Source organism: Pieris rapae, chromosome Z (assembly GCF_905147795.1).
Source record: "Pieris rapae chromosome Z, ilPieRapa1.1, whole genome shotgun sequence".
Lineage (NCBI taxonomy): Eukaryota > Metazoa > Arthropoda > Insecta > Lepidoptera > Pieridae > Pieris > Pieris rapae.
Genome location: NC_059534.1, coordinates 7,372,323 through 7,396,485, shown reverse-complemented (window position 1 = coordinate 7,396,485; position 24,163 = coordinate 7,372,323). Strand labels below are relative to the sequence as shown.

General features: G+C 32.0%; 5 protein-coding genes across 6 annotated transcripts; 1 reads left to right on the top strand and 4 right to left on the bottom strand.

Annotated features, from left to right (window-relative positions):
• Positions 1 to 218: 218 nt before the first annotated feature.
• LOC111000435 lies at positions 219 to 2,372 on the bottom strand. The gene is made up of 6 exons (XM_045634138.1): positions 2,349 to 2,372; positions 1,763 to 1,855; positions 1,511 to 1,598; positions 1,132 to 1,251; positions 494 to 745; positions 219 to 406 (listed from the first exon to the last, which is right to left on the bottom strand). Exons 2-6 carry the CDS (start codon positions 1,817 to 1,819, stop codon positions 258 to 260), a joined length of 666 nt encoding a protein of 221 aa, XP_045490094.1. The 5' UTR covers positions 1,820 to 1,855; positions 2,349 to 2,372; the 3' UTR covers positions 219 to 257.
• Positions 2,373 to 3,940: 1,568 nt separating this feature from the next.
• On the bottom strand, positions 3,941 to 9,296 carry LOC111001105 (locomotion-related protein Hikaru genki). Of its 2 annotated transcripts, none has more exons than XM_045634274.1 (10): positions 9,238 to 9,296; positions 7,435 to 7,526; positions 6,951 to 7,053; positions 6,630 to 6,718; positions 6,236 to 6,395; positions 5,992 to 6,165; positions 5,571 to 5,696; positions 5,151 to 5,294; positions 4,718 to 4,927; positions 3,941 to 4,605 (listed from the first exon to the last, which is right to left on the bottom strand). In XM_045634274.1, the coding sequence occupies exons 2-10, from the start codon at positions 7,471 to 7,473 to the stop codon at positions 4,337 to 4,339; spliced, it is 1,314 nt and encodes a 437-aa protein (XP_045490230.1). In that variant the 5' UTR covers positions 7,474 to 7,526; positions 9,238 to 9,296; the 3' UTR covers positions 3,941 to 4,336. The 2 variants fall into 2 exon arrangements, with proteins under 2 accessions (XP_045490230.1, XP_022126510.2); XM_022270818.2 differs by lacking the exon at positions 9,238 to 9,296 and adding an exon at positions 8,020 to 8,692.
• A 318-nt stretch (positions 9,297 to 9,614) lies between these two features.
• Positions 9,615 to 11,262, top strand: LOC110999113 (transmembrane protein 9B). The gene is made up of 5 exons (XM_022268028.2): positions 9,615 to 9,747; positions 9,846 to 9,967; positions 10,140 to 10,254; positions 10,491 to 10,610; positions 10,859 to 11,262. Exons 1-5 carry the CDS (start codon positions 9,694 to 9,696, stop codon positions 10,892 to 10,894), a joined length of 447 nt encoding a protein of 148 aa, XP_022123720.1. The 5' UTR covers positions 9,615 to 9,693; the 3' UTR covers positions 10,895 to 11,262.
• LOC110999106 (uncharacterized protein CG1161) lies at positions 11,254 to 13,434 on the bottom strand. Its single transcript, XM_022268015.2, has 5 exons — positions 13,231 to 13,434; positions 13,036 to 13,148; positions 12,841 to 12,955; positions 12,652 to 12,777; positions 11,254 to 12,017 (listed from the first exon to the last, which is right to left on the bottom strand). The coding sequence occupies exons 1-5, from the start codon at positions 13,291 to 13,293 to the stop codon at positions 11,871 to 11,873; spliced, it is 564 nt and encodes a 187-aa protein (XP_022123707.1). The 5' UTR covers positions 13,294 to 13,434; the 3' UTR covers positions 11,254 to 11,870.
• A 455-nt stretch (positions 13,435 to 13,889) lies between these two features.
• Positions 13,890 to 23,799, bottom strand: LOC110999097 (pyruvate dehydrogenase phosphatase regulatory subunit, mitochondrial). The gene is made up of 16 exons (XM_022268003.2): positions 23,352 to 23,799; positions 23,024 to 23,236; positions 22,705 to 22,868; positions 22,447 to 22,580; positions 22,080 to 22,182; positions 21,551 to 21,652; positions 21,191 to 21,363; positions 20,063 to 20,255; positions 19,411 to 19,560; positions 19,172 to 19,326; positions 18,197 to 18,345; positions 17,446 to 17,743; positions 16,708 to 16,887; positions 15,035 to 15,235; positions 14,291 to 14,397; positions 13,890 to 14,097 (listed from the first exon to the last, which is right to left on the bottom strand). The coding sequence occupies exons 1-16, from the start codon at positions 23,597 to 23,599 to the stop codon at positions 13,965 to 13,967; spliced, it is 2,703 nt and encodes a 900-aa protein (XP_022123695.2). The 5' UTR covers positions 23,600 to 23,799; the 3' UTR covers positions 13,890 to 13,964.
• Positions 23,800 to 24,163: the final 364 nt, after the last annotated feature.

Here is a 24,163-nt window from a genome sequence, read left to right as displayed (position 1 = left end):
TATGATGATAGCATTCCGTTTGTTGCAAATTATTTGGTCATGAAGCCTGGGGTCTGGTACTGTCATTCACGGTAACGGGAATTGGATTAAGGTCGGATAGAATTTTAAAAATAACGCGCATATATTTTTTTAGATTTCGATAGGTTTTATACAAAACCGTATTGAATTCTTTTTCATTTGTACCGTATGATTTAAAAATTTATAATAAAACCACCCACCACGCTAAATTAACATAATGCAACAGGACACTTTTTTATTTAACTAAACAGCTTAGGACTAATTTCCGGGTCTGGGTCTGGATAATACTGTAGTAAATCAGCAACGGGAGATTCCTGATCTTCATAAAAATCACAGGCCAGCAAATACTCTCTCTTTGAATAATCGTCACCTTTGCAAAACATTTCTCCTAGAAACAAAGAATTAATTTTGATTTATGTGAACCTAAAAGTTTCAAACTTCAGCTCGTGCCTCCAACTCAAATAATAATTTTCACCTTCAATGTCCATTATATGTACGGGGCTTTTAGACTCCAGGGCACCAACACAATAATGCTCCTCTGTCAAATCAGGGTGCCAATACATAATCGCATCTCTACAAGATGTACCAGCGATCGGAAGTAATATGCGATCCTTGCAGATAATCTTATTATTCACAATGGGTTCCTTCACCTCACCAGTACAAAAGAACTTCCTCTTTTTACGCATTATAACCGTGCTTATCTCCAAAACGGTTTTGATACTGTTACCTGAAAACAGGCAACACAATCATTTCACACTTAATGTAAAACTAATCTATTTATAGTTAACATGAAAAATGCACAAGCGCGAACAACGATTACCTAACAATGATTGAGAAAAAATCTCTTATGATATAGACATTCACTCACGCTTTATCACGTGATCATTTTTATAAAAATTCGTTTGGCGTTAGTGGGTCATGCCTGGCAAAAAGTGATTTTGCCTCATGCTCCAAGTACGCTATAAGGCTAGATTTAGGATAGGGGGCGAACGTGTAGACTCACTTAAAACTATTTGTGGAGTCAGCTGAATTAGATATTTGAATCTTTATTTTATAAGTTACGTTTTTTATGCTAGGTATTTAGAAAGCGGAGTCAGATTCAGTCAGTTGTACCTTTCTCTCCGTTTATAGCTTCGAGCTCCCGCATACCCCTAACTTGGGTTTCCCTACTATTTTGCTGCTTCATGTAGGTAGCTAATCGGTTCATGGCATCCACAAATTCATCAATAGGCCCTTAAAATTATATACATTGTATTATAAGCCTTATTTTATAATATATTATTCTGAGATGTTCGTATCTTTCGTAATGTAATTAATTTAAACTGACATGGGAAGGATATCAATGAATATTCACTCATGTCGATAGTCTTTTTATGTGTGGTTTTTCTTCTTGTACATGTTTGTACTATTTGAGAATTATACCATGGGCTTTGTTGAACAAAAACCGCGTTTACATATGTATAGTTAACAACATTAAATGAGAATGACTAACCTGTACCAAAACTACCACCATCTAAATAATTTAAGAACTGATAGAATCGTAAAGCTTCATCAGATTCTATTTCATCCATCACTGGGCGCTGTAAATATCGGTAACATAGTTTATATGTTATAAACATTACTTTCTATTTTATTATTACTATAATACAGTGGCAGAAATAAAAACCTGTTTTATACCTATATATATGTAGGTAGTTTACGTATTATTTAGAGTAAAAAAAAATTAATAAATAAGTAAACTCACAAATTTACCGCTCCAAGCCCCAACATCAGAATAGAGAGAATTAACGCGACTCGGCATCCAGTCTAATGATGAACGAGCTACCAAAACGGGATGCTGCACAAAATTTTATTAATTTTACTATGAAGGTTTATAAATAACTAGCTGCGCTCTACGGCTTCTACTGATTTCCGTTACAGTGGCGTATTATCGCAAATAGTAGTTACAGATTATATAGCTGTCTATCTAGTAGCATTATATTGGAGAATAAAAATAAATAAATTGTTTAGCAGTTTTAGGGTTTATCAAAAACACATAAAAATGCTCTTTAGAATATTAGCGTAGAAAGTTGTACTTCAGATCGATTCGGAAACAGCGAGCCTGGTATTATTTTAGTATGGAGATACTTTTAGTGAAAATGTGTGCGCAGAAACAAGCTGTAAACAATTTTATAACTCAAATACCCCGATGAAACCTCGACATGTCTGGAGTGTTGCCTCTCGCAACGCAGGTGCAGTACTGGCAGTCAGTAAAAAAAAGATAGTTTAGAACTATCTCTAGACAATGTAGACAAAAGTAAATTAATAACGTATATTATGATAATTATTACCAGGGATGCTTGACGAGTTTTAACATAAATAACACAAAAGTTTAAAATTAAATTAAAAATAAAATAAAATCTGAACATGTTTCTTAAACGTTTACTTCTAATAATAAAATCCTTAGGTAAATTTGATAACAAGCCGCTAATTGGAACGGTCATAGTTAAGGCGTTCGATAAGAAAACTCTAATTTGTATGCGAATTTTTCCGTCGCCGTGGCATTTGACGTGGTATAGGATCCTGGGTTTGATCTCCGGAGTATTAATTATGGCGAGTTGGTAGGAATAGATGGCAATAATGAAGTGATTGGCTTCTGCGTATTTTCATGTCATCTTATTGTGTCTAGCTATTCAAAGGGGGGACAGACAATATCTTCGGAATCGTATCCAAAGGGACTCCTTTTAGTAATATATTTTAGTTTTTATATTATATAATGTTCTTAGTTCTAGATTCATTGTTCTAGTATTTATCAGTTGCTAATTAATATGAGACAAATACTATAAATTACTCTTATCATTTTTGATATCATGCAATTATTGTGCACAGAAATCATGTATTTATTATTTACTCTTCCTGCGGCAAGCAATAAAATCACCACAACACCAAATAAAAAGAATTTGTATGAAAATGGTCATATAACAAAGCGTAAGCAAATGTCATTCCTTTTAGTAGTGGAGCCCACGATGCTAAATGGTGATTTACTCGAGCGTAATAGAGACCTATTGGGTTACGAAGCTTAGATAATAATAAAAAAAAAACCTTTTTAATGGTCGTGGGGAGTGGCTATAGACTTTCAAAAATGTCAAATATAGGTGTGCCATGGACATACTCGAGCGCGTCAGATATTGATAGCATTCATGTTCTATGTATTTTTAATAATGTACGTATGTTAATCTTATTCACGTATTGAACTTTATCGGCGAATTTTTGTTACTTCGGACTGTGGAAATCGTCAAATTATATATTTTTTGTCATCTTTGAATTATTTCCTTCAAACTAAAAAAAATTCAGCCACGCTCGAGAATGTCAAGATGACGTTTTTTATCCTACTTTAATCTGATGCGCTCGAGAGTCTGATCACTAACTTTTTTTTAATAATCTAATCCTTTATCCTTCACGGGTGGCCATATATATGGAGCTCATATATGGTAAAGATATTTAACCGAGTACAGGGTGTGTATATTAATCTGCTACGCATCAGTAAATCCCGAAATCCCCTCTTGGGAATCCCCAGCTATTTCATACAAATTCGTTTTCAGTTAGTCGGTCATGCCTGTATAAAAGTAATTTTGTCTCACGTCCCTACCGATATTTACATCTGAATGTCGTTTAGTAAGAAAATCCAAAATTAAAATTGTGGTTATTTTTTATTTGATATAGTCTAAGGAAAATATTGCAAGAGTAATCGTAGGTATACATCTTAAATAATATAAAACTCTTTCTTTGAATTACTAACAAATATTGCATTTATGATTCCCAGAAATCGATTTCATGAAGATAATATGTACCTAATATTAATTAATTTATGATTAAATTTTAATTTTCAAGTAATTAACTTATTATTATAAATAATTTTAATTTGAAAGGCGAACTTTAAACGTTTCCATTATTGCCTTACATTACTCTCTTATTTTATATTTATTACAAAAATGCTACAAAGGTATTCTCACTTATTTATAAAAACTGATACGGTCTAGTTGTACTTACTTTTCTAATACAATGAATCTTTTGTCTCTTTTTGACTTATTTATTTTACACTGCGACCGAAAGAAACAAATGAGTCATTTGGAATAAATATACAAACATTTACACAGATAATATATTGTTATATGTCAAAAACTAAATAGATATGATATCAATATAATCAGATTATCGCATCTCTCTCTCGCCTTTGACTCTTAACCCCTATGATTCCTACTTGCATGCAGGTGCGCATAACAATCTATCTTTTTATAATTACATTATACATATAGTCCTTATACATTTTTGACTCAAATTAATAGTTATTGTCAACGTGAACTAAAGTAGTATTTTCTATATAAATAGTATCTGGATTTTTTATTTCCGCGGGTGGTAGGCAGAAAGGTGGTGGGTGGGACCAAAAGCCATTTTCTGTGCACACGATGGAGGCTTCGCCCAAAACGTGATAACCAGTATCACATGTATAGATTAAGAGGTCACCCACGGGATATTTTCCGTCTTTAGATGAAGTTTTCGTCAAAAGTTGTCCATGTTCCGGTATGATAGGATCAGGGCAGTATATAGCTGAAAATATACATAGGTATGTCAAATGAACCAGTGGAATAATTTAGAGCGTTAAACACGACAAACAAACGAACTGTTAGTAAGAATAGACGAGTAATGCTATGGTACTTACGTATGCATTGTGGCATTTCCCCGGACCATTGGCCGTCATGCTCACATTCTAATCCTGGAGCTCCAACGAGTCGGTAACCCCAGGAGCAAGTGAACACAGCTCTTCCTCCGAAAGAAGAATTGTGTTCAATGATACTTAAATGAGGATTCAGGGATGTGAAGAATGGACAGAAAGTCTCTTCACAAGTGGGTGGCAAAGAAGACCAATGACCTGAAAAGATAAAGATTTTAAATACTATCAGATACTATCACCAATATGTCAAGTAAGTAGAAAAAAAAAGAGAGTAAAATTGAGCCAAATGTTTTAACTCAAATAGTATTGTAATTTTATAAAATTACTTTATTTTTATATATAGTGCGATGTGTTATTATTTCAAATTGAATTCTTGTGCAAATTTGGATTTATAAAATTCAATTCGTAAATCTTAATTTACCATTTCCCATACAATGGAGTTGGTGCGATCCACTGAGATGGTAGCCAGGTTCACAACTGAAATGAGCAGTATTTCCAAGCTTATTACCCGTAGTATATAGTCTCAATGGAGGTGACGATGTTGCAAGAGGATTGCAACTAACACCTAAAAGTATATAGAAAAAATATTAATTGTAAAGATATGCCAAATCTATAAAACTATTATTATAAAAGCTCGAGTATAGAGCATAAATGTATTGTGAACACCTGAACAATTAGCGGCATTAAGCAATACTTCTTGCTGTTGTCTCCAAAACCAAACCAATTAGTAGGTAAACTTAATGTAAAAGCCTCGAAATAAAGCTTAAAAAATCATTTTCTATTCACACTTTAAAGTGTAATAAACCCTTGGCTATAAAAAAAATCATGCACAAAGACTCACTAACAACTCTGATAGATATCTTGTTTGTTGTTCCAGCTGGTGTAGCGCAGGTAAATGTTTCAGCAAAACGAGCACCAAGCTTGGGCAGAGTAATACGGAATATATTGTCGAGTTCATTGATCCATCCTAGAACAATAATTAAATATCGTCACTTTAGTTATCTAAAAGACATTGAACAAAGTAGGATGATATTTTGCTTTGGTTTAATTTATAATCTATCTATCTCTAATCTTTCTAGTATTTCCAGAATGATCGAATATAGTGATTATATATTTTATCCGAATTACGTTGTTATTTTGTTTGCGACAAAATTTTGTAAATTCATGTTCTCTGTCTGAAAAAAAATAAACACGTCGGATTGTAAACTTCGTCAGTGTTTTAAATATATAGCTACAGAGGTGAAAATATATTAAACAAATACCTGTTTTATAGTTCTCCATACTATGAGTCCATGTCCATTCTGGTTCGCCAGCCGTTCTCAGTGACATACAATCAAGCCAAATGGTACTATCAGGGTAAACATACACTTCACCAGTAGGTTGTACAATGGCGGAACCACTTGCTACCTCATACCTCACTGTCGGTGGAGCATCGCCTGAAACGAAGTATAGCGTGGTTTATGGTATATAGAGTCTAATAGACCTAGTAATGGGTTATTTAGGCACCTGTGAAATTTGTTATGACTGTGGTTGGTACGCATTCAGGAAACTTCGGATCCCACTCTCCATTTTCACAGCGTATTTCATTCTCCCCTTTTAGCTTATACATACCAAAATATTTGCACCTTGCAGTAATAGTTGTGTTATGCGGAAAGTTTGTATCATTCTGAAAAAGCTGAACACTAATAAGGTTCTAGGATATTACCCGGGTAGTAGCTGAGGTAAAGAAGTCTTCTAGCTACCATCCGAATGACTTCGTTTTCGGGCGGAAAAGCGTTAAAAAGAAAGAAGGAGATGACTTTCACACTATGCAATGATGATACATGCCTTATAATGTTTTTAAGGAACAATATTTTACTTAGATAGCAATAAAAGAAATAAAATTAATAATTTTACGTACCTCAATAGAAGAATTTTTATACGAAACTGATAATAGTGGGAAATCATTATTGTACGTACACTCTTTCAAGAGAGTCTTAAATCTGCCATCTAGAAAAGCACACAGGTTACTACTTTTAAAAGTAAATATCTATGGCGGTCTTAGGCTCGATTTGCGAACGACTGATTGTTCTTGTTGCTTGAAAGTTGTATTAAGTCGAGTAACATTAGATAACGGATTACATTACGGTCTATTTTGATTATTATTTATAAGGCCAGTAGGTGCTTCATAATAGAATTTGTCACATATATGATTCTAGAAAACACTCATCATTGTCATTACCTCGTGAACTCGAACAAAGAGGGCCCACCCAATATCCATCCACACATTTCAATTTACAAATATATTTCTCCGGCAGAGGCCCAAACGATATTGGAAATTTTATCTAAAAATAAATAAAACATTACCTATGATTAAAAAATTAACACACAACAATGTAAAGACATTTTGAAAAATTTATGTTAAGTAATTGAAAAATATATTACTTAAAACATGACAACTCGAATTTTTCATACTGCCTGTTTAGCTTGGTCAGAAATGATAAAATAAGGCTGTGCATTGAAAAAAATTGTCTAATGTTGTTTTGATCAAAATTATTGTTCCAAGGTAATCAACAGTTTGTAAATTCATATGCTTAATAATTATTCATCGTTATGAAATTTTCCTTTATGTACGGTAATTATAGGACGTTTTTAAACAGAAAGCGTACTACTTAAACGAAGGTTAGGTTAGTTTTTAATTAGAAATTCATTTTTGAAATATATACCTCTTTAACTTTTGCGAAATTTTCCAAAAATTGTTTCATATCTAAATTCAAGTCGTCTAGTGTGAGCTCCGGAAGTATACACTTGTAATCATCTAAAAATATACGCGATTATTATTTATCTATAACTGAGATATTCTTTCAATAAAAGATCAAGAAGGAAATTAATATTTTATTCTTATTGATATAAGAATAATCTAGAATGAAAACCTGATTATTATGAGCAGATTATTATGATAATTGGTAAGCAGAGGCTAGTTAAATTCCGACTAACATTTAAATCAGATGATTGACCTTTCAACGAAAAGCTGAAATAATTTTTTTGTGTCTCAGAAAATTATTCGGATTACTATAAATTCTATTGGTTGTTGTAACATAGGTTTTTACTGTGTTAATCTGATTGTATGTAGCATATCGCGCCGCTTCGTTTTTGTAACAGTAATTGAATAATATCACACTGAATTGTCGAGGACACCAATTTATGGGTCACAAGGCAACGCATGCGTAGGAACTGTAGAAATATATTAAATTCTATATAGTCTATTTTAATTTAAAATAAACAAAATAATAATTACCTCTTGTACTTACCGTTACGTTCAGTTGTATCGCCATAGATCAAGATCAAAATTGGTGCGCACATAAAAAGCCAAAGGAAAATGCGCATGATAGAATGTATTTCGTAGTACTTTTTTTCTTTGTTAATCTCACCTATTTATACACTTGATTTTGTGTATTATTTTTTTCTATAATGTACGTACACGTATGATATTCAAGGCGTAGGAAACGTTTTTGCAGTTACACACCGCGCAATATGAATAGTTTGAGTAGGTAACAGATAGGTATATGGTTGTGTATAGATATAAAGGCTTAAAAGTATAATACAAAACTTAAGCCTGACGATAACGCAATTTTTATAGGTGGAATTAAGTAGGTTTCACGAGTTTAGACTACTTTCTAGAATTTACGATGCCACACTTCATGAATGCATCGTTATTACTTTCAGTAATAACTCTTCTTATTATTTACAATTGACCTGTATGTGGGACCCAAACGTTCCAATTTCCATTCATTTTTAGAAGATAGTGATTGTATTTTGTAAAAAATAAAAATGTTATCCCCACAGTAATGCAAACATATGCTCCTTTTTCACAGCGCCTTGCGAAACGGGCGCTTCGTGAAGCGTTCTGTCTTATTTACGTATTCAATATTTTTTATTTAGTTACAATACATACAGCGTCAAAATGAGATGTAATTGTTGTAGGTGCTTGCAAACATGTTCTAAAAAAGTAAACCATTGAGATTTAAAAGAGTTTTTAGTGCCAATTCTTTTCGTCCGTTCTACGTTAATTAGAGAACTGGCAGTGAATGTAAATTAAAATCCATTAAATTTTTTAATGGATTATAATTTAACGAACCGAAGTTAACGAACGTACTTAACGTTAATAAATAATATTTTGATGTTAATTAAAAGAAACATAAAAAACTCTATAATCCTGAGGCTCCACAAAAACAATTAAACAAACCTAAAAAGTAAAAGCAAGTAAAGGAACGAAGAATTTTTCTAATTCTTCGATAACTGTGATGTTTTACCCTAAGAATTTTAATAATTGTGAAATTTTTATTTCTATGTTATCATATATTTTGTGGCTGAACAGTCGAAGTCCGGTTAAAAGCATACCGTTCAGATCCACCATTCTCACAGTGATGTCTAGGCAACTATTGAGGCAAGTATAGTATAGACATCATGAGACTGGCTGTAGTGGCGAATGGCACGAGTGGATACACGGTGGTAATGCCTCGTCTCACCTGTTTTTGATTACTCTTATAAATCGCCGGTACACTGGCCTAACACTGCACTTTAAGGTGCCCTTGCATACTGAGGTCGGCTAGGCGCAATGTTGTTATTCGTTTCGAAAGGATAAAATAAAAAGCTTAAAACGGGTTCGTAAATCCTTGATTAAAATATACTTACTTCAGCGAGGTATAACCTGACCATAAACCACAAGTCAATTAGAAATCAGGAAATGATTTTAAAATCGATTTAAGTAGTTACTATCATAATCACATTGCCGATCTTTTTTAATTGTATGAAACTAATAAAATAAAATAATATTTTTTTAGTAATGTTCAGTTAATAGTAACATTTTGGTTAAGCGTCTGTTATCTGTGGAAAAACGAGGAAGCTAAGAAGCTTGAATAAACTTTATATAAACTGTGGATTTAACAATTAATAAAATTAAATTGTTGCTGCTCAAATATAGAATGTTTACTAAATTACTTTTGTTAATTTTTTTCGGATTTTCTCCATCTATTTTGGTAAGAATTTTTATATTAGCAATTATTATTAATTTCAATGTCTAGTTATATGTTTTCATTATCATAAAAGCTGTTTTTTGATACCTTTTTAATTTCAGGCACAATTTTATGAAGACCAAAGATGTCGTTGTGTTTGTCCTAGTCAATCCACTTTTTTAAACAAGACCGTTAAAGGATCTGATAGAAAACTTTTTATTGCATTTGTACCACCCAATAAATGGTAAGGATTTTTCCTTTACAACAGACTTTAAATTATAAACCCAACCCAACACTTGTTCATCAATTGTTATTGAAATGTTTTAATATTTAAATCATGCTGAGTTCTGCGCAATGCTACTATAACTATACTATAGCTACTATAACTCTTTTTAAAATCAAAAAAACTTTTTCAGTACTTGTGATGCTGTTATTTTACCTCTTGTGAGTGATGAAATAAGACAAAATGCACAAATATTCTGTCCTAGATGTGATTGTACTTACGAATCTAGAAACACAACTATTATTATGGTATGATTTGTGACCATTTTATTTCAATAATTGTGTAGAATGTTGTGGACTATTATATTAACAATAAATTTACACAACTATATATTATAGTAGAACCAGGTACATTTCACAATTGAAGCTATACAATTCAAATTTATTGTATAAAACCTGCATCTCTTGAACTTTCATTGGAATATGAACATCAACATATCTATGTCATGTTAAGGAATAGCATAAAACATTTTTTTAATTTTCAGGTTGTAGTAATTATGGTTTTGTGTATTTTAATGCTGTTGTCTGCATATGTTATATTCCTGTCAATACTTGGTCCTCTTGCTGTTGATAGAAAGCTCTATGTACATGTAATCAATGATGAGGTAAGAATTTTACCTACTACTGACATTTTGTAAGCTATGATGTTCATTTTGTGTGATAAATAGGTCATCTATTGGTTGTGGACACATTATATTTACACTTAGATGGTAATTGTCCATGCTTTAAATTTACAAATTTTACATAATACATATATCATTATTTCATGAAATAATGTAAAAAAAAATAATTATATTTTTTGCTAGATAAAATTTTCTGTCTCTGTGAGTCAATTATTATCATTCTTTTTCAGGCCCAGAGACCTTTGATGCATGATGATAGTGATTAGAAAAAGGCATTTACAGACATTGTGATATTGAATTGTTGTTATTTTAATATTGATGTGTATTTTGTAATAACTAAATTGTAAAGATTAGAACTGACAATAATCTTTTATCTATATTTAAGTGTTAATGTATGAATTGTTGCTAATGTCCATTTGTGAATATTTCTAAATGTATACTTACTATTTGAAAGTTTTCATTTAATTTATGCTACTGTGTGTTTGAATAAAAAATATAATATATTATATAGAATTGTAGCCTTTAATTTAATAATTAAAAATAATTGTATGTATAGTGTCATGTCAACTGCTATTTTGACCAGGACAGTTGCCCTGATTAGAACAACTCATAAAATAAAGACTTATTTTCATAGTTTGTATCATTTTAATGTCACCTCTTAATAATTGATTAGTTAGTTATATAGTTCTTTATGTTAAGTTATTGCTATTTAAATCTGATGGTCTGATATTTGGTGTAAGTTCTCACCATATTTTACCCTAAAGAGAGTAGCTATGAATGTCCTCTTCTAAATCAGATATTTCCAAGATTGCTAACCTAAACCATACTTTTTTAATGGTGGAAATATTGAAATAGGCCTACATGATTGGATAATGCTATTAATGTCATCACCTTCAGTATAAGTAAACCTCTAATGACAAATAAACATTTTATATTTTAAAACTATGCTATAAGTTACAGTAGTTTGAGAATTTAACTTTAAATAATATTTTTATTGCAGTAAGAAATGCCTTTATTAAATTAAGAACATGAAATAGAGTTAGCTTCAACTATCTTTAGTCTATGAACATTTATAAACATACCTAAAATGTAAGTTACATTTTAACAAAATCAAACTTATTGTATGTTTATAAATAAACTTATTAACAAATTATTATTTTATATAGCAGAAATGTGATGGATAAAAAGATGAAGTATGTAGTACATAATGTAAAATATTAAATAGGAAAACTAGCTACAGATCTAATTCAACATGGTATGTCTATCATATATATTACGCCTCTGTTCACGAACTTGTCGCTTCCATTTGTCTTGTTGATGGGTGACACGGTTAAGAACATTGCCACGAGCACCCATCTGTTGTGATGGTCCACCAAGTGTACTTTCATCCTGTCAAAAAGTATTTGTATAAATCTGTTTTTTTTCTATACTCTATGTAAACAAAAGCATTATAATCAATATAAAAATACAATAGAAAAGAAACACTCTCTATTAAGCGGGCTGGTCTCTGTGGGGAAAAATGACCATAACCCTCCAGCAAGGACATACAGAACAACTGAAATAATAAAACAAACTCGAGATAGGTACATTCAATATAAGATTATGAGCATCAACAAAAAGATTCAGGGACCTAACATACCTACATGTTATAATCACATTAAAATCTTGGCACAATTAAGAAAAACAGGATACTTAACATTGCTTTTATCGACTATGCCAAAGCATTAGACACAATATATCACAAGGCCTTTGATTCAGACTATGGATGCTACAAACATTGAATTATACTTTAACAGAAAGCCTCTTGACAATTAACATAAATGTTTTGGTCCCTGAAGGTAATCTTAAAAGGAAGGATACAAACAATAGAACAATAAAAACATGTATAAAAAACTAAGATATCTAAAAATAAATAAACGGGCTCTTGTTATTAATTAAGCAATAAAGACAGTAAAATATGACTTTCAATGGTCTTTATTAGTTTACATGTTATAATCACATTTTATAGGTATTTTTTACTTACATCTTCATTGGTATGTTCCTGGTATGATGCCTTAGCCCTCTTGTTTATTAAAGGGTCAAGACAGATTAAGAATCCCATGTATGCAACAAGTAACATAATCACCCATACAACGATAATAACAACAACCTAGAAATTGAAATAATATTTTAATTTATTTTATTAATTCATACTTCTGCTGTTTGAACTTACCTGAATTATTGTAGTGTTTCTATTCTCGTAAATACATTCACACTGTGGACAGAACTCTTGTTCACGACCTTTAATCAACTCTCCAACACGGGGAAGAATGATTCCATCACAGTTGCTGAAAGATATAATAGTCAACTACACCTTAGACTTTTACTTCACAATATAAATTATTCATTAAGCAAAGAAAGAATGTACCATTTATTGGGAGGCACATTTCCAATATAAAGGGTACGATCAGAACCAATAGAGCTGTTTAGTGCTGCTGGCCGTGGACAAACACATTTGCATCGTTTGTCATCATAAGACCCCTGTAAATAAGTCAAAAGTCAAGGGTCTTGTCGTTTTACCAGCTCGAAGGTAATAAAAAATTAGATAATTATAAGTACTTACAGAAACTGGACTAAAAAAGACAAGTACTGGAATTACTAGAATTAGCTGCTTCATTGAAAACATTATTATTGTTTACATTTATTAAACAAATGACAATAAGAGAATGAATCAAACCACAAGAAGAATAAATTTTATATCACTAAGCTCACAATTTAATTAGATGCTAAGCATTCACTCATCAAGAGTATTATTATACTTTTAGCTTTGAAGTATGTCATTTTTGTTTTGAATTTGACATAGCTTTGATCTAGACATTGACATTTAAAATATTTACGATACACAGATAATGGCAAAAACATAGGAAATCTTCTCGTGTTATATTATGCTTTTGTAGGTATTATATTATCGTGGAAAGAAAACATTTCTATTAAATGATTTACTATTTTAGCAGGATCTTAGGGGACAGTATAATTAAGGCTAAGGAATAAATCAAGAAATTCAATACTTTAATTATTTATTTTACACAATAACATATGAATTGAATTGAATTACTTATACATAAAAAACATTATATTTGTTTATAGTGTATTAACTATTATATAAACATTATTTATATATAATTTTTATTTAAAAAAATACAATAAATTTAAATGAGTGATTTGTTGTTAAATGACAAATTTACAATATTTTCTCAAAAATAAACTTTAAAAGATTTTACATAATTAAAAAATCTAAATACATTAATAGAAATATTCTGATAGATTTATTAAAGATCTAAGTACATATTTAAAATATCAAGGCTGATAGTGTCTACCAAGGAACTGGGTCGGGTCATGTAATTTTCGCGTGGCTTGATAAACATCTCGCTCTTTGTCAGGATACTTCGTAGGTAAGTTTGGTGAATGTAGATTTACTTTTGCAGCGTACCTGTTATTACAAAATACGATAGTATATTGACAATTTTATTACGAAAATCACAATAAAATGATACTAGAAGTTTATTAGAAAGGCAACGTCTTTACCGAAATAATATTCATGGATTGCAACAAATTAATATGACAGTTATATGTCTAAGATTATTTTTGATTTATGATTGTGGTAAAGAAACGTAAATAGTTACCTTATGCCAGCAATGTCTATTTCATAATGTCCACTTAATATGTAGTCATTGGTAACTTTCTGTGGTATTCCGTCCTTATCCAAGTTTTGAACGAAACCGAGGCACACCTGTAAAGGTACAAAACATTGGTACACAATCGCTTCTTTGGCAATAAGGAAGACCGTTCCAGAGTTTCCTGATTTTCAGGTCAATATAAATATTCAATCATTATTAAGTAAGAAGCAAAATCTTTTACAAGAATGTAGGCCAAATGTTTTTAAAATACGCAATTATATTTATCAGCTGTCAAATGCACAGGTCTGTGTTTATTATTAATACGATGAAATTCTTTTATTACCTGGGAATCCGTTTTTTCTTCAAAGTAGAAATTTAAATTATACCTATCCTACCTATCGGTCCAAAATATATATAATGTATGTATTACATGTAATAATATCAACCCTATATTAATTTTAATAAATTTTATGTTCATTGTTTTCAGTATGAGCACTCAGTGTAAGTAGCAGACGACATTTATGTATTTGTTTTTTTTAAATAGGCAAGTAGGTGATCAATCTTCTGTGCCTCACACGTAACGACTTTTCTAAGGACGGTTTCCTCACGATGTTTTCCTTCACAGCAAGTTGGAATGTTACATTTGCACATAGGTTGGTGGACTTAGTTTCCGCACTAAGACTCATAATTGGTCCGTTGTGTAAAGTTGCACATAGAAAATTCATTTGTGCCAACACTACTCATTCTTACCTGTTTTTTAAAGGTGAATCCATAACTTGTCGTAGTCGTTTGTCCACAATAGTTTCCATCTCTATATATCGGTTCTCCACCCCATGACCAGAGGTCTAGTTCATGTTCATGGTCGGTTAAAAGAAGTTGAACGTATTGTCGTGTTACGCCCATCTCCCGTTGTTTTAGCAATGCCTCCCGACCGATAAACGGTATATCTTTCTATAAAATAGGTAATTTTAAGAAAATGTTTAATTTTTTAATGTTGTTGACCACATAATTTATCCTCTATCTAAAAAAAGGAACGCGTGGCACTCGGGGACTGCCGCGGTAAAACTATTTCATAGCATTTTTTATCAACGTTTGCAATTATAATTTATTTTTTATACATGCAGTTTTATATTCTTTGATATTGATTCAATCTACCACTCTACCTGACTCACACTAACACGCCTATGTAGTCTGCCTCACTCTAACGCGTACCGGCGGCCCCGGCCGCGCTTACGCTACGTCACCGATCTCGTCAGAGAGATATGAATACGCAGTATGCGTTCTGTCCCACTCTAACGCACCTGTGCTACATCACTGCGTGAGATGATCAGATCACGCCTGACCGATGTAAGATGATACGCAGTATGCGTTATGCCCCGCTCTAAAGCGTATTGGCCGCACCTATATTGTCATCGTGTGTTAGGTTTATTTTCAAAACGGAATTTCTTGATTCGGTGGACGCGCTCAAAGCCCGCGATAAAATAAATGCAATAGCTTAAAAGTTTAAAATAATACCATTATTTTAAACAGATGTTCCAAAATTTTATAATAATATTACACTTCTATTTTTAGCTTCTATAAATAAAGTTACTGCTTATTGTTAATCCGAAAAACAGATTAGGTACTAGATAGGCTTTTGAATTTAGTGTGAAAAAATAATATGATGAAGAAAGAATAAAATGATCAGACTGAACCCGTATGAAACTGAAAATAATAATCACACCATATTCATATATCGGTTAACATCATTGTTTATTATTTTCAGTTTTTCGGTGTTGGTGTAAGAACAGGTATTTACTGCATTAGGAAATTTTCACTGGACAAAACTTTTCGTAATTTAATTTTTTGTTAAAAATCGTAACACAAAAATTTTAGGTAGTTTTGGCGTAAGTAACAATTCTATAAAAAAATACTTACTGTTTATAGACTCATAACAAAAACTTATGGCGTAAATGATTTCGCAAAAATATTAGACAAACTAATCGACGCAGTATGTTTTGCTGATAAAATGTATTTGAAAACGTACTTACACTTTTTGTGGCTTACATAATTGCTGTGAGTCGATGTTATGTGAAGTGAAATGCTTTTAATGTATTCCGTGGATTGATCTAACAAATACGGACAAATCTATTACGTACATCAAATTATAAATATTTTAAAGGTTTGCGGTGCTTATGTAAAAAAATCATTATACCTGTAGAATTAAATACATATACAATACATGACTGTATTCCTAGAAGTACAGAATATATGTTTTTAGCATTAATGAATCCTTATCTATAAAAATTACTCATGTAGTTTCCTTCTGTCAATGTGAGTGTCTGGTCGGTATCGCCTAACATCAGATGAGCCTTCGCTTTCCCCGTTTTCTATAAAAAAAGTATTTCCTAAAACCGAATAAATTCTAATACTAATATACATACATCAAACTTGACCCTCCAAGTGCGGCCGCACTCCAGCGGCGTTGTCATAGTGTCCAAATCTTGGCCCCAAAATGCAAAGAATTTCTCAACACGGAGAGATCGTGCCGCATAGTAGCCTACATGAGTTATCCCGTATTTTTCACCTTCTGATATTAGTCGATTATAAACATGCAGAGCAAACTGTAATAAGAAATTTAATAAACTTTAGACTTTATATTTTTGTCAAGTATGCTGTTCAGAACTCGCATAACGCGATGGTACGTCTTCTCTGTGATGCTCTACAGCAGAGAATGTTGGACGTTGACAGAAACTATGTCCAAAAAACTGGAAGCGTTTGAGGACTAGGTTTATCGACGTATGCTTAAAATATTTTGGATAGACCTAGCAAGTTACTGAATAAGCTCAATAATAACAAAAAATGCCACATTCTTACTATAGGTGTATGTGCGTGACTACGAATCTAAGATTGTAAATGTACGAGAAATGTCCTCCATACAAAACTGTATTGTTACTATTTTATAACGATTTTATTATCAACGACAAAGCAAAAGTTCTTCAAATAAAATGTACAAAGGGGGTGTATTGAACTTGGACCGTTAATTTTAACACTTTATAAAACTGTCATAAGTCTGCGCAATATTTTTATTGCTTGGGCCCAAGCACTACAAATTCCCTACTTAAAAACTAGGGAGAGAAAAACAATACAGTCAATACAAAAAAAGCAAGAAAACTTCTTACCTCATTTGGTATATAAAGTACATAACCGAGCTCCCCAGTGTGCGTTAAATTCATCGCTCGTACACCATTCGCAAGTCCGACATCCAATTCTTTGAACGTGAAAAATGGGAAATTGCTTGGCGATAAGTCTGTATCCGTCAGTTCAGAAAGGAGGTTTCTCGTGAATGGCCCCAAAATACATATAGCTGTATACATTGAAGTGACGTCAGACAATGTGACTGAACCATTCGCTGGTAGGTGTCGTCTCATCCATACTTTACATCGAGTCTGTTGTATTGTCGGTGCTATCATCATATAGCTAAAATATGAAGACGATTGTATGAAGAATTTTCGTGAAGTTGGCTACCGGATACCAAAAAACTTAGTCAGATATTTATTTTTATAACCGACTTATATCATCTATGTTAGCCACGTGTTGTAGTGCCACTGTTTGACATGTAGTCAAAACAGTGGCACTACAACACTTGGTTTTGAACTCAAATTTCTGTATCTTTTACGTGATATTTTTTTTATAACCAAAGTAAAGTTTTTCTTTAATATAGGCATGTGTTAATTGACATAGAAATATCACAACTATGGTTCGATCAAATCTGGTGGTTTAACATCACTGCTTTGATCTCTGAACTCTATATTTTACTTACGAAATTAAATTCGGTTGGAGCGAAGACATTTATATGAAAGATTTGTGGATTTAAATTAGCATGGTAATTTAATGAATAATAATAATATTTTTTTGATTTTTAAAACTTACTGATTTTCTGATATGCGCGCTAAACTGCAATCGTTTTCATATCCGCCTCGCTCATTTTGCATTCCTGTATGTATTATACTACCCACCGGGACGTCAACATCATTAGAACATAAATATTGTAGGAGATCAACCACTTCATTGCCCTGCGACTATAATTTCGGTAATATTAAGCAAATTATATACATTTTTTATAGCATTCACAAACAATTAATTAACTATACAGAAATAACACGGGATTAATAAACAGTTTTCCTACAATGATTTATTTATTTCCTACAGTGACTCTTGCTTGCTAATTAAAAAAAAAGATTTTTTCTAATGTATGAGTAATATTCATTTATAAGTAAACAAGTCTGATTTGTTCAAATTTTTTATAAGATCGACCGAAAGTCCCGAAGTTAATTAGCTATATGAGTTAGTTTTGCGTCTAAATAAATGATATTTTATTAGCCTTTTATTCTTCTACATAGAATTTAAACTTTGCTATTGTGTGCTGTGTACTCTCGTACTCTCGATATAATTTTAAGACTTATGACAATTCTTTCTTAGTATTTTTAAGTATATTTAATATATTATCGTATTGTTACGAATATAGGTTGACTAAAATATTTCTCGTTTTTTCAAGTTTTTAGCAAGTTGAATGTGATTTATGGTCGTTTTGGGAGAAGCTTTATCACATTTCAGAAAATGTAATTTGCATAAAGTTCTCCCTCGTTATCAGGACGTTGAACTATTTTTCAGACTGTTACCGGCAAGTGCAGTCAAGCGGTACAGTTTTCAGGACTGGTTATACCCCTTTGATGGAGTAATGTTCTAGAGTCAACTTTCTAGGAGTGAGACAAGGACGGAATTTTACGCGACAAAGAGGGAAGACCGGAACTTCTGCGACAAGGACGCAGCGATGTGCGAAAGAGATAGAGTTTGTACGCTCTAGAAAAACAAATTTGTATTTGAAAAAAAAAGTGTAAAAATTACCTGTATATCAATTTTTGTGAAGGACGAATAATCCGCCAATCCTATTGCTTCCCTGCAAGCCCAATACTCTCTTTGTACTGTTTCAAACCAATGCGGTTTTCCAAATGTTTTTGTGTGGGCTATTTTGAAAGGACGCGGCATATCCGCTTCTTTCTCTGTAATATTTTTTAAAATTTAAACTGTTAATAATTTCGTGTTCTGTTTTAGAAGAAATACTTAAATTAGTAATTATTACTTACCGACAGATTCGAACCAAGTCGGTCGTTCGTAGCCCATAACTTGTCCAAACACAGCGCCTTTATCTTTTAGCGTGGGGTAAATCGGGGAAAGTCGAAGATTTCGTCCAGTTTCAAACTCATGAAAGGGGTATGGCAATCCGTAGTGAATACCTATAATTTTTTAAAGAACACTATAGCATATTACAATGGCTCTCAGGTCTCGTATCTCGTGTCTCCCTTATGTAATTTTCGAAACCGAGCTGATTCAAGCACAATTATCGTGTTTGCACATAAAAAAATTAAACAGCAAGATTAAAGCATATACATATAAATAATTTAACACCTTGATCACAAAATGTACCTATGTAGCTATAAAAAATATTAATAATAAAAACGGAACAAACTTAGAACAAATTTAATCAATATGCGCTCTACACCACAGCCATTGTAATAAGTAGTGAATACTACAAAACATATTCATATATATTTTCTAATTACTTTATTATATCAGCATAATATGTAATTTTTTGAAGCATCGTAAAAATATGTCTTATAAACCACCTATTCTATCATGATCGGATGACCTCGTTGGAAACGCATTCACGTTCATTAAAAAATACTATAGAAATAAGTACATAGGATTTTATATATAATATCATATTTAATAGCTCACCAGGGGCTTCTTTAACACGGTCTCTAAGGAACCGCTTATTATTGTGTAAGCCGAGGAATCTACTGATGTCCAATTCGTACATGTCATACTTAGTATATCCCTGCACAATCTCATCCACCGTGGCCTCAGCCACACCACCAGCGGCTGATATACCCACTGTCTTCATACCAGCCGCTACGTGGTAATTAAACATCTGTAAGGACATACATCAATAAACAAAAAATAGAATACTCATGCTAAAGTGCTGGCACGTTTAAACGTCAATTCGCGTTAAAAATAAATATAAACATACATAGAATGAATAATTGTTGGTAAATATGCCACACCCCATTTTTTAAATTATAAGTGTGATCAGCAGATGTATATGTATTTTTTAAAGCAATTTTATTAAAGTAACATGTATTAAATAGAAATATAAACCTACTATAGGCCACAATCAGCTAAAGAATATCCAAAGCGTCTATTCTAAACTTAAGCCAACTGAGGAAAACATCAAACATCGAGTAGTGATTTAAGCAACAATAACAAAGACATGAATTCTGATCTAATAGTTTTTTTAAAACTATTCATGCACAGCTAAATGACTCACCAGTCACCATAGTTCATGTTTCAGACAGAAGATAAGCATTGCGAAACGTTGAATAACACGAATTTAGCATAAATAGACAGCTGGGTTCATGTCATTCAACATTTCGTAAAAACTTATAAACCTTAAGACAAAGTCTCCCGCCACCAAGCATAAGATTAACACAAGCATTTATGATCTTTTGTATACCAAATCCTTGGAACATTAATATAATTTAAATGGGTGGATATTATATATGTTATTGAACGTTACATTTAAGCTACATCCCAATACGACTTCACCAAGTTCTTTAAGGCTACAATGGGCAACGTAGAACATTAGTCAACCACAATTTCCTAAGATCATTACGAGGCACTTTGGCTCTGTAGTTTTGTATATGTATTATCATTAGTAAAGCATGTACTATAATATAAAGTTCCGTATGGGGTCCTGCGTCTCCTACATAGCTTTTAACCGGAAATCGAACACAAGACCGAATTACTAAGAATTCAGATTAGTGTGATTGCTGAATGGAATTGGCAGAAAAAATGGTAAGTACTCACTTCAGGTGCTTCACCAACAATCCATTTGCAATCTGGTGAGAATGCCTCAAGGCCATTGCAGAGTTTGTCTAAAACCGCTTGATTCAAGGATGGCACACGTTTTAAAAGTTCCTGAAGTAGAACGTGGAAGTGATCCCAGTCCTCGGGTAAGCATCGCTGAGTGCTATTTTCGACTACAAAGATTTATATTATACTAATGCCCAATGCTAAATGAACAAAATGCAATCAAATTGAAATTAAATTAAAACAAATTAACATACACCTTAATAATATCTTTACGAAAGGCTTTAGCTATCTTGCAGTTAAAATCGTAAAAGTTTAAGTCATTGTTTACAAACAAATAAAGAGCGATCTACTTACTTTCTTCTTCATAAACTGGCTTTGCTATTGGTTCAAATCCACCAGCTAAAATACAACCGTCTCGTTCTCGCAAATATATATAGCCATCTGGATCACGGAGCACTAAAAATTTATACAAAATTAATTTAACAAATACAACAATTATTATTAAATAATTTGAGAAAACGGGTTTCGAGATAATTTTTGATCTTTATTGTCCACTGGTTAATACTTGAGCAATAAAACAAAATGAGATGTTGTGTGTTCATTTTTTGGTTGTATAGCAATGGAATAACATTGTGTTAATATGTGTATTAACTCGAATCGAATTTTTTTTATAGAAAAATTTACACCTTATTTCAGGTAGACAATCACAAATATAAAGACAAGTAGAGTCTATATTAATAATAATATAGATCATACAATAATAAAAGTTAATAAATCATTCACGTTTTAATGTCATAAGATTCATTGGATTGCTCTGTAAAAGCTTTATTATAACAAGACATATATTTATCTTTTGAGTTAAATAGTTTAGGAATGTACATACCTGGTGTCATTGGATCGAGATTTCCAATTTGATTTGTGTGCAAATAATAATGTTCACATGGCAACAATGGAACTTTTATTTGAGGCTTTGCGAGTTGTCCCACCTGTATGACATTGAGATTCTACATCAATACACATATAAGATGTTTAATCATATGGTAATGCAGAAATGACTGTTATAGTTATTTAAAAAAATATTTTAAAAAATTGGTGAAAAAAATGCTATAGGCATTATAACATTGTACTGTTAATGGTGTATATAATGGCAAGCAAAAAATTCAAATTCAATTTCAATGAAATAAACAAGATAATAGCAAATTGCAAGTCAAAATAAGCCATTTCTTAATTCAAATAGTCAGTGATCATACCTGCCTTGCCCAGAAACCGGCACAATTGACAAAATATTCACATTCAATGGGCCCTTGGGAAGTTTCCACACCAGAGACACGTCCATTTTTAGAATGTACTGCTGTTATTGAGCATTCCTCCTTTACTCCAACACCTATTTATAAGAATAATTTTAAAGAGAATAAGGTGATCAGCAAGACAGTTATACACATAATCCATCAGTTTTATGAAAATGTCTCCACCTTTTACTTGCATTTAGCTATTTATACTGTGCTTACCTTTTTTTATTGCTTCCTCCATAAGTGACATACAAAAAAGATATGGATCACCAACTCCATCCCCTGGTATCCATAAGCCTCCAAGAACATCGTCAACATTAAGTAAAGGCCAGATTTCTTGACATTTTTTTGGGTTCACAAGCTCACAAGGTATACCCCAGGACCTAAATAATAATTTATTTGCTATTTAAAATAATTAAAGATCCTCTAACCCAACTTATAAAGTTTAGAAGCAGAATTCATAAAGACTAAATAAAATATACATAATAAATACAAGTGTAAACTGAAGTAGCATGAATCCTAAAAATAGTTTACTTACACTGATTGACTTTTCATTCTTCGATATACGGTCATTCTGTCTCTTGTTCTTGCAATAAGTAAAGACCCACATTGTTTCCAACCAGTTTCTTTTCCCTGAGCTTCAAGATCTTTAAGCAGCTGTATTGATGACTGAGCAATTTTTACTTGAGCTAAAGATGGCTTAAATGCTCCAACCAGACCAGAAGAATGCCACCTACTTCCTTCACCTACTCTGTTATAGATATTGTTTTCTTTAAAAAACATTATTTCAAATGATGTATTTTGTATTTGGATCCACAAAGGACACACAAGGTACTTCAACAATAAAAGAAAAAGATGAAATTTACCTTTCCTTTTCTATGATCACTGTGTCTCCACCCCATCCTCGTTTTGATAGATGATAAGCTACAGCTGCGCCCATAACTCCACCCCCACATATTACTACTTTTGCCTTTGAGGGCAAATCCTCTAAACAGTTACTTAGGTTCTTCTTTTGATCCGAAATATTTAGGCTAGATAGTGACCTTACAGTTAACGCTACACACTTATTAGTGCTTAATCTAAAAATGTCTTGCTTAAAACGATTAGCTAACATATTTTATAATTATTGAATGTAGTAACTGCTAGTACAATATTATGACATTATTTATTTGCAACTTACAGCTGCAGCACGAAGACATTCATAGATTAATTATATTATTAAGTTGATATTCATACCATACAATTAGTGTAAATGTAAATTAGTCGAAGTATCGATTGAAATTTTTGTCAACAATAAAATATTTTTTTTATTTACTCATAATATTGCAATGTCAACAAAAATTGTGACATACACAGATAAAAAATACTAAAATCCATAGAGTTCATCATACAGATTAACACACAATCATATAGATTTCAGAAATAGGTCACATTTTATTGCAATTTGTAACATTGCAAATTAAAATAGCAAACTATCGAACACACTAACATCCCACATTTGTAATTTTTAAAACTAGATTTTTATTTATTTGCATATAGACAGAATAAGATAAATAATTATTGAATAAGCAATGTGTCTGTAATAAGGCGCACATTAAAAAGAAGGTAGTGTTTCGTAGATACCCTTCCTACTAAAAGCATCTAAAATAATATACATTATCCCATATATTTGGACCTG

Excerpts from the sequence above, each read along its gene's own strand:
- LOC111000435 (XM_045634138.1), bottom strand. The coding sequence starts at position 1,819 with ATGCCGAGTCGCGTTAATTCTCTCTATTCTGATGTTGGGGCTTGGAGC. Across the intron at positions 1,252-1,510 it reads TGGTGGTAGTTTTGGTACAG|GGCCTATTGATGAATTTGTG; the intron begins GTTAGTCATTCT and ends TATAATTTTAAG. Across the intron at positions 746-1,131 it reads AGCTATAAACGGAGAGAAAG|GTAACAGTATCAAAACCGTT; the intron begins GTACAACTGACT and ends GCCTGTTTTCAG.
- LOC111001105 (XM_022270818.2), bottom strand. The coding sequence starts at position 8,095 with ATGCGCATTTTCCTTTGGCTTTTTATGTGCGCACCAATTTTGATCTTG. Across the intron at positions 5,295-5,570 it reads GATATCTATCAGAGTTGTTA|GTGTTAGTTGCAATCCTCTT; the intron begins GTGAGTCTTTGT and ends ATATACTTTTAG. Across the intron at positions 4,928-5,150 it reads ACTCCATTGTATGGGAAATG|GTCATTGGTCTTCTTTGCCA; the intron begins GTAAATTAAGAT and ends TTATCTTTTCAG.
- LOC110999113 (XM_022268028.2), top strand. The coding sequence starts at position 9,694 with ATGTTTACTAAATTACTTTTGTTAATTTTTTTCGGATTTTCTCCATCT. Across the intron at positions 9,748-9,845 it reads GATTTTCTCCATCTATTTTG|GCACAATTTTATGAAGACCA; the intron begins GTAAGAATTTTT and ends TTTTAATTTCAG. Across the intron at positions 9,968-10,139 it reads TTTGTACCACCCAATAAATG|TACTTGTGATGCTGTTATTT; the intron begins GTAAGGATTTTT and ends AAACTTTTTCAG.
- LOC110999106 (XM_022268015.2), bottom strand. The coding sequence starts at position 13,293 with ATGTTTTCAATGAAGCAGCTAATTCTAGTAATTCCAGTACTTGTCTTT. Across the intron at positions 13,149-13,230 it reads TCTTTTTTAGTCCAGTTTCT|GGGTCTTATGATGACAAACG; the intron begins GTAAGTACTTAT and ends ACTTATTTACAG. Across the intron at positions 12,778-12,840 it reads GAAACACTACAATAATTCAG|GTTGTTGTTATTATCGTTGT; the intron begins GTAAGTTCAAAC and ends TTCAATTTCTAG.
- LOC110999097 (XM_022268003.2), bottom strand. The coding sequence starts at position 23,599 with ATGTTAGCTAATCGTTTTAAGCAAGACATTTTTAGATTAAGCACTAAT. Across the intron at positions 20,256-21,190 it reads TTGTTGGTGAAGCACCTGAA|ATGTTTAATTACCACGTAGC; the intron begins GTGAGTACTTAC and ends ATGTCCTTACAG. Across the intron at positions 19,327-19,410 it reads GACTTGGTTCGAATCTGTCG|AGAAAGAAGCGGATATGCCG; the intron begins GTAAGTAATAAT and ends AAAATATTACAG.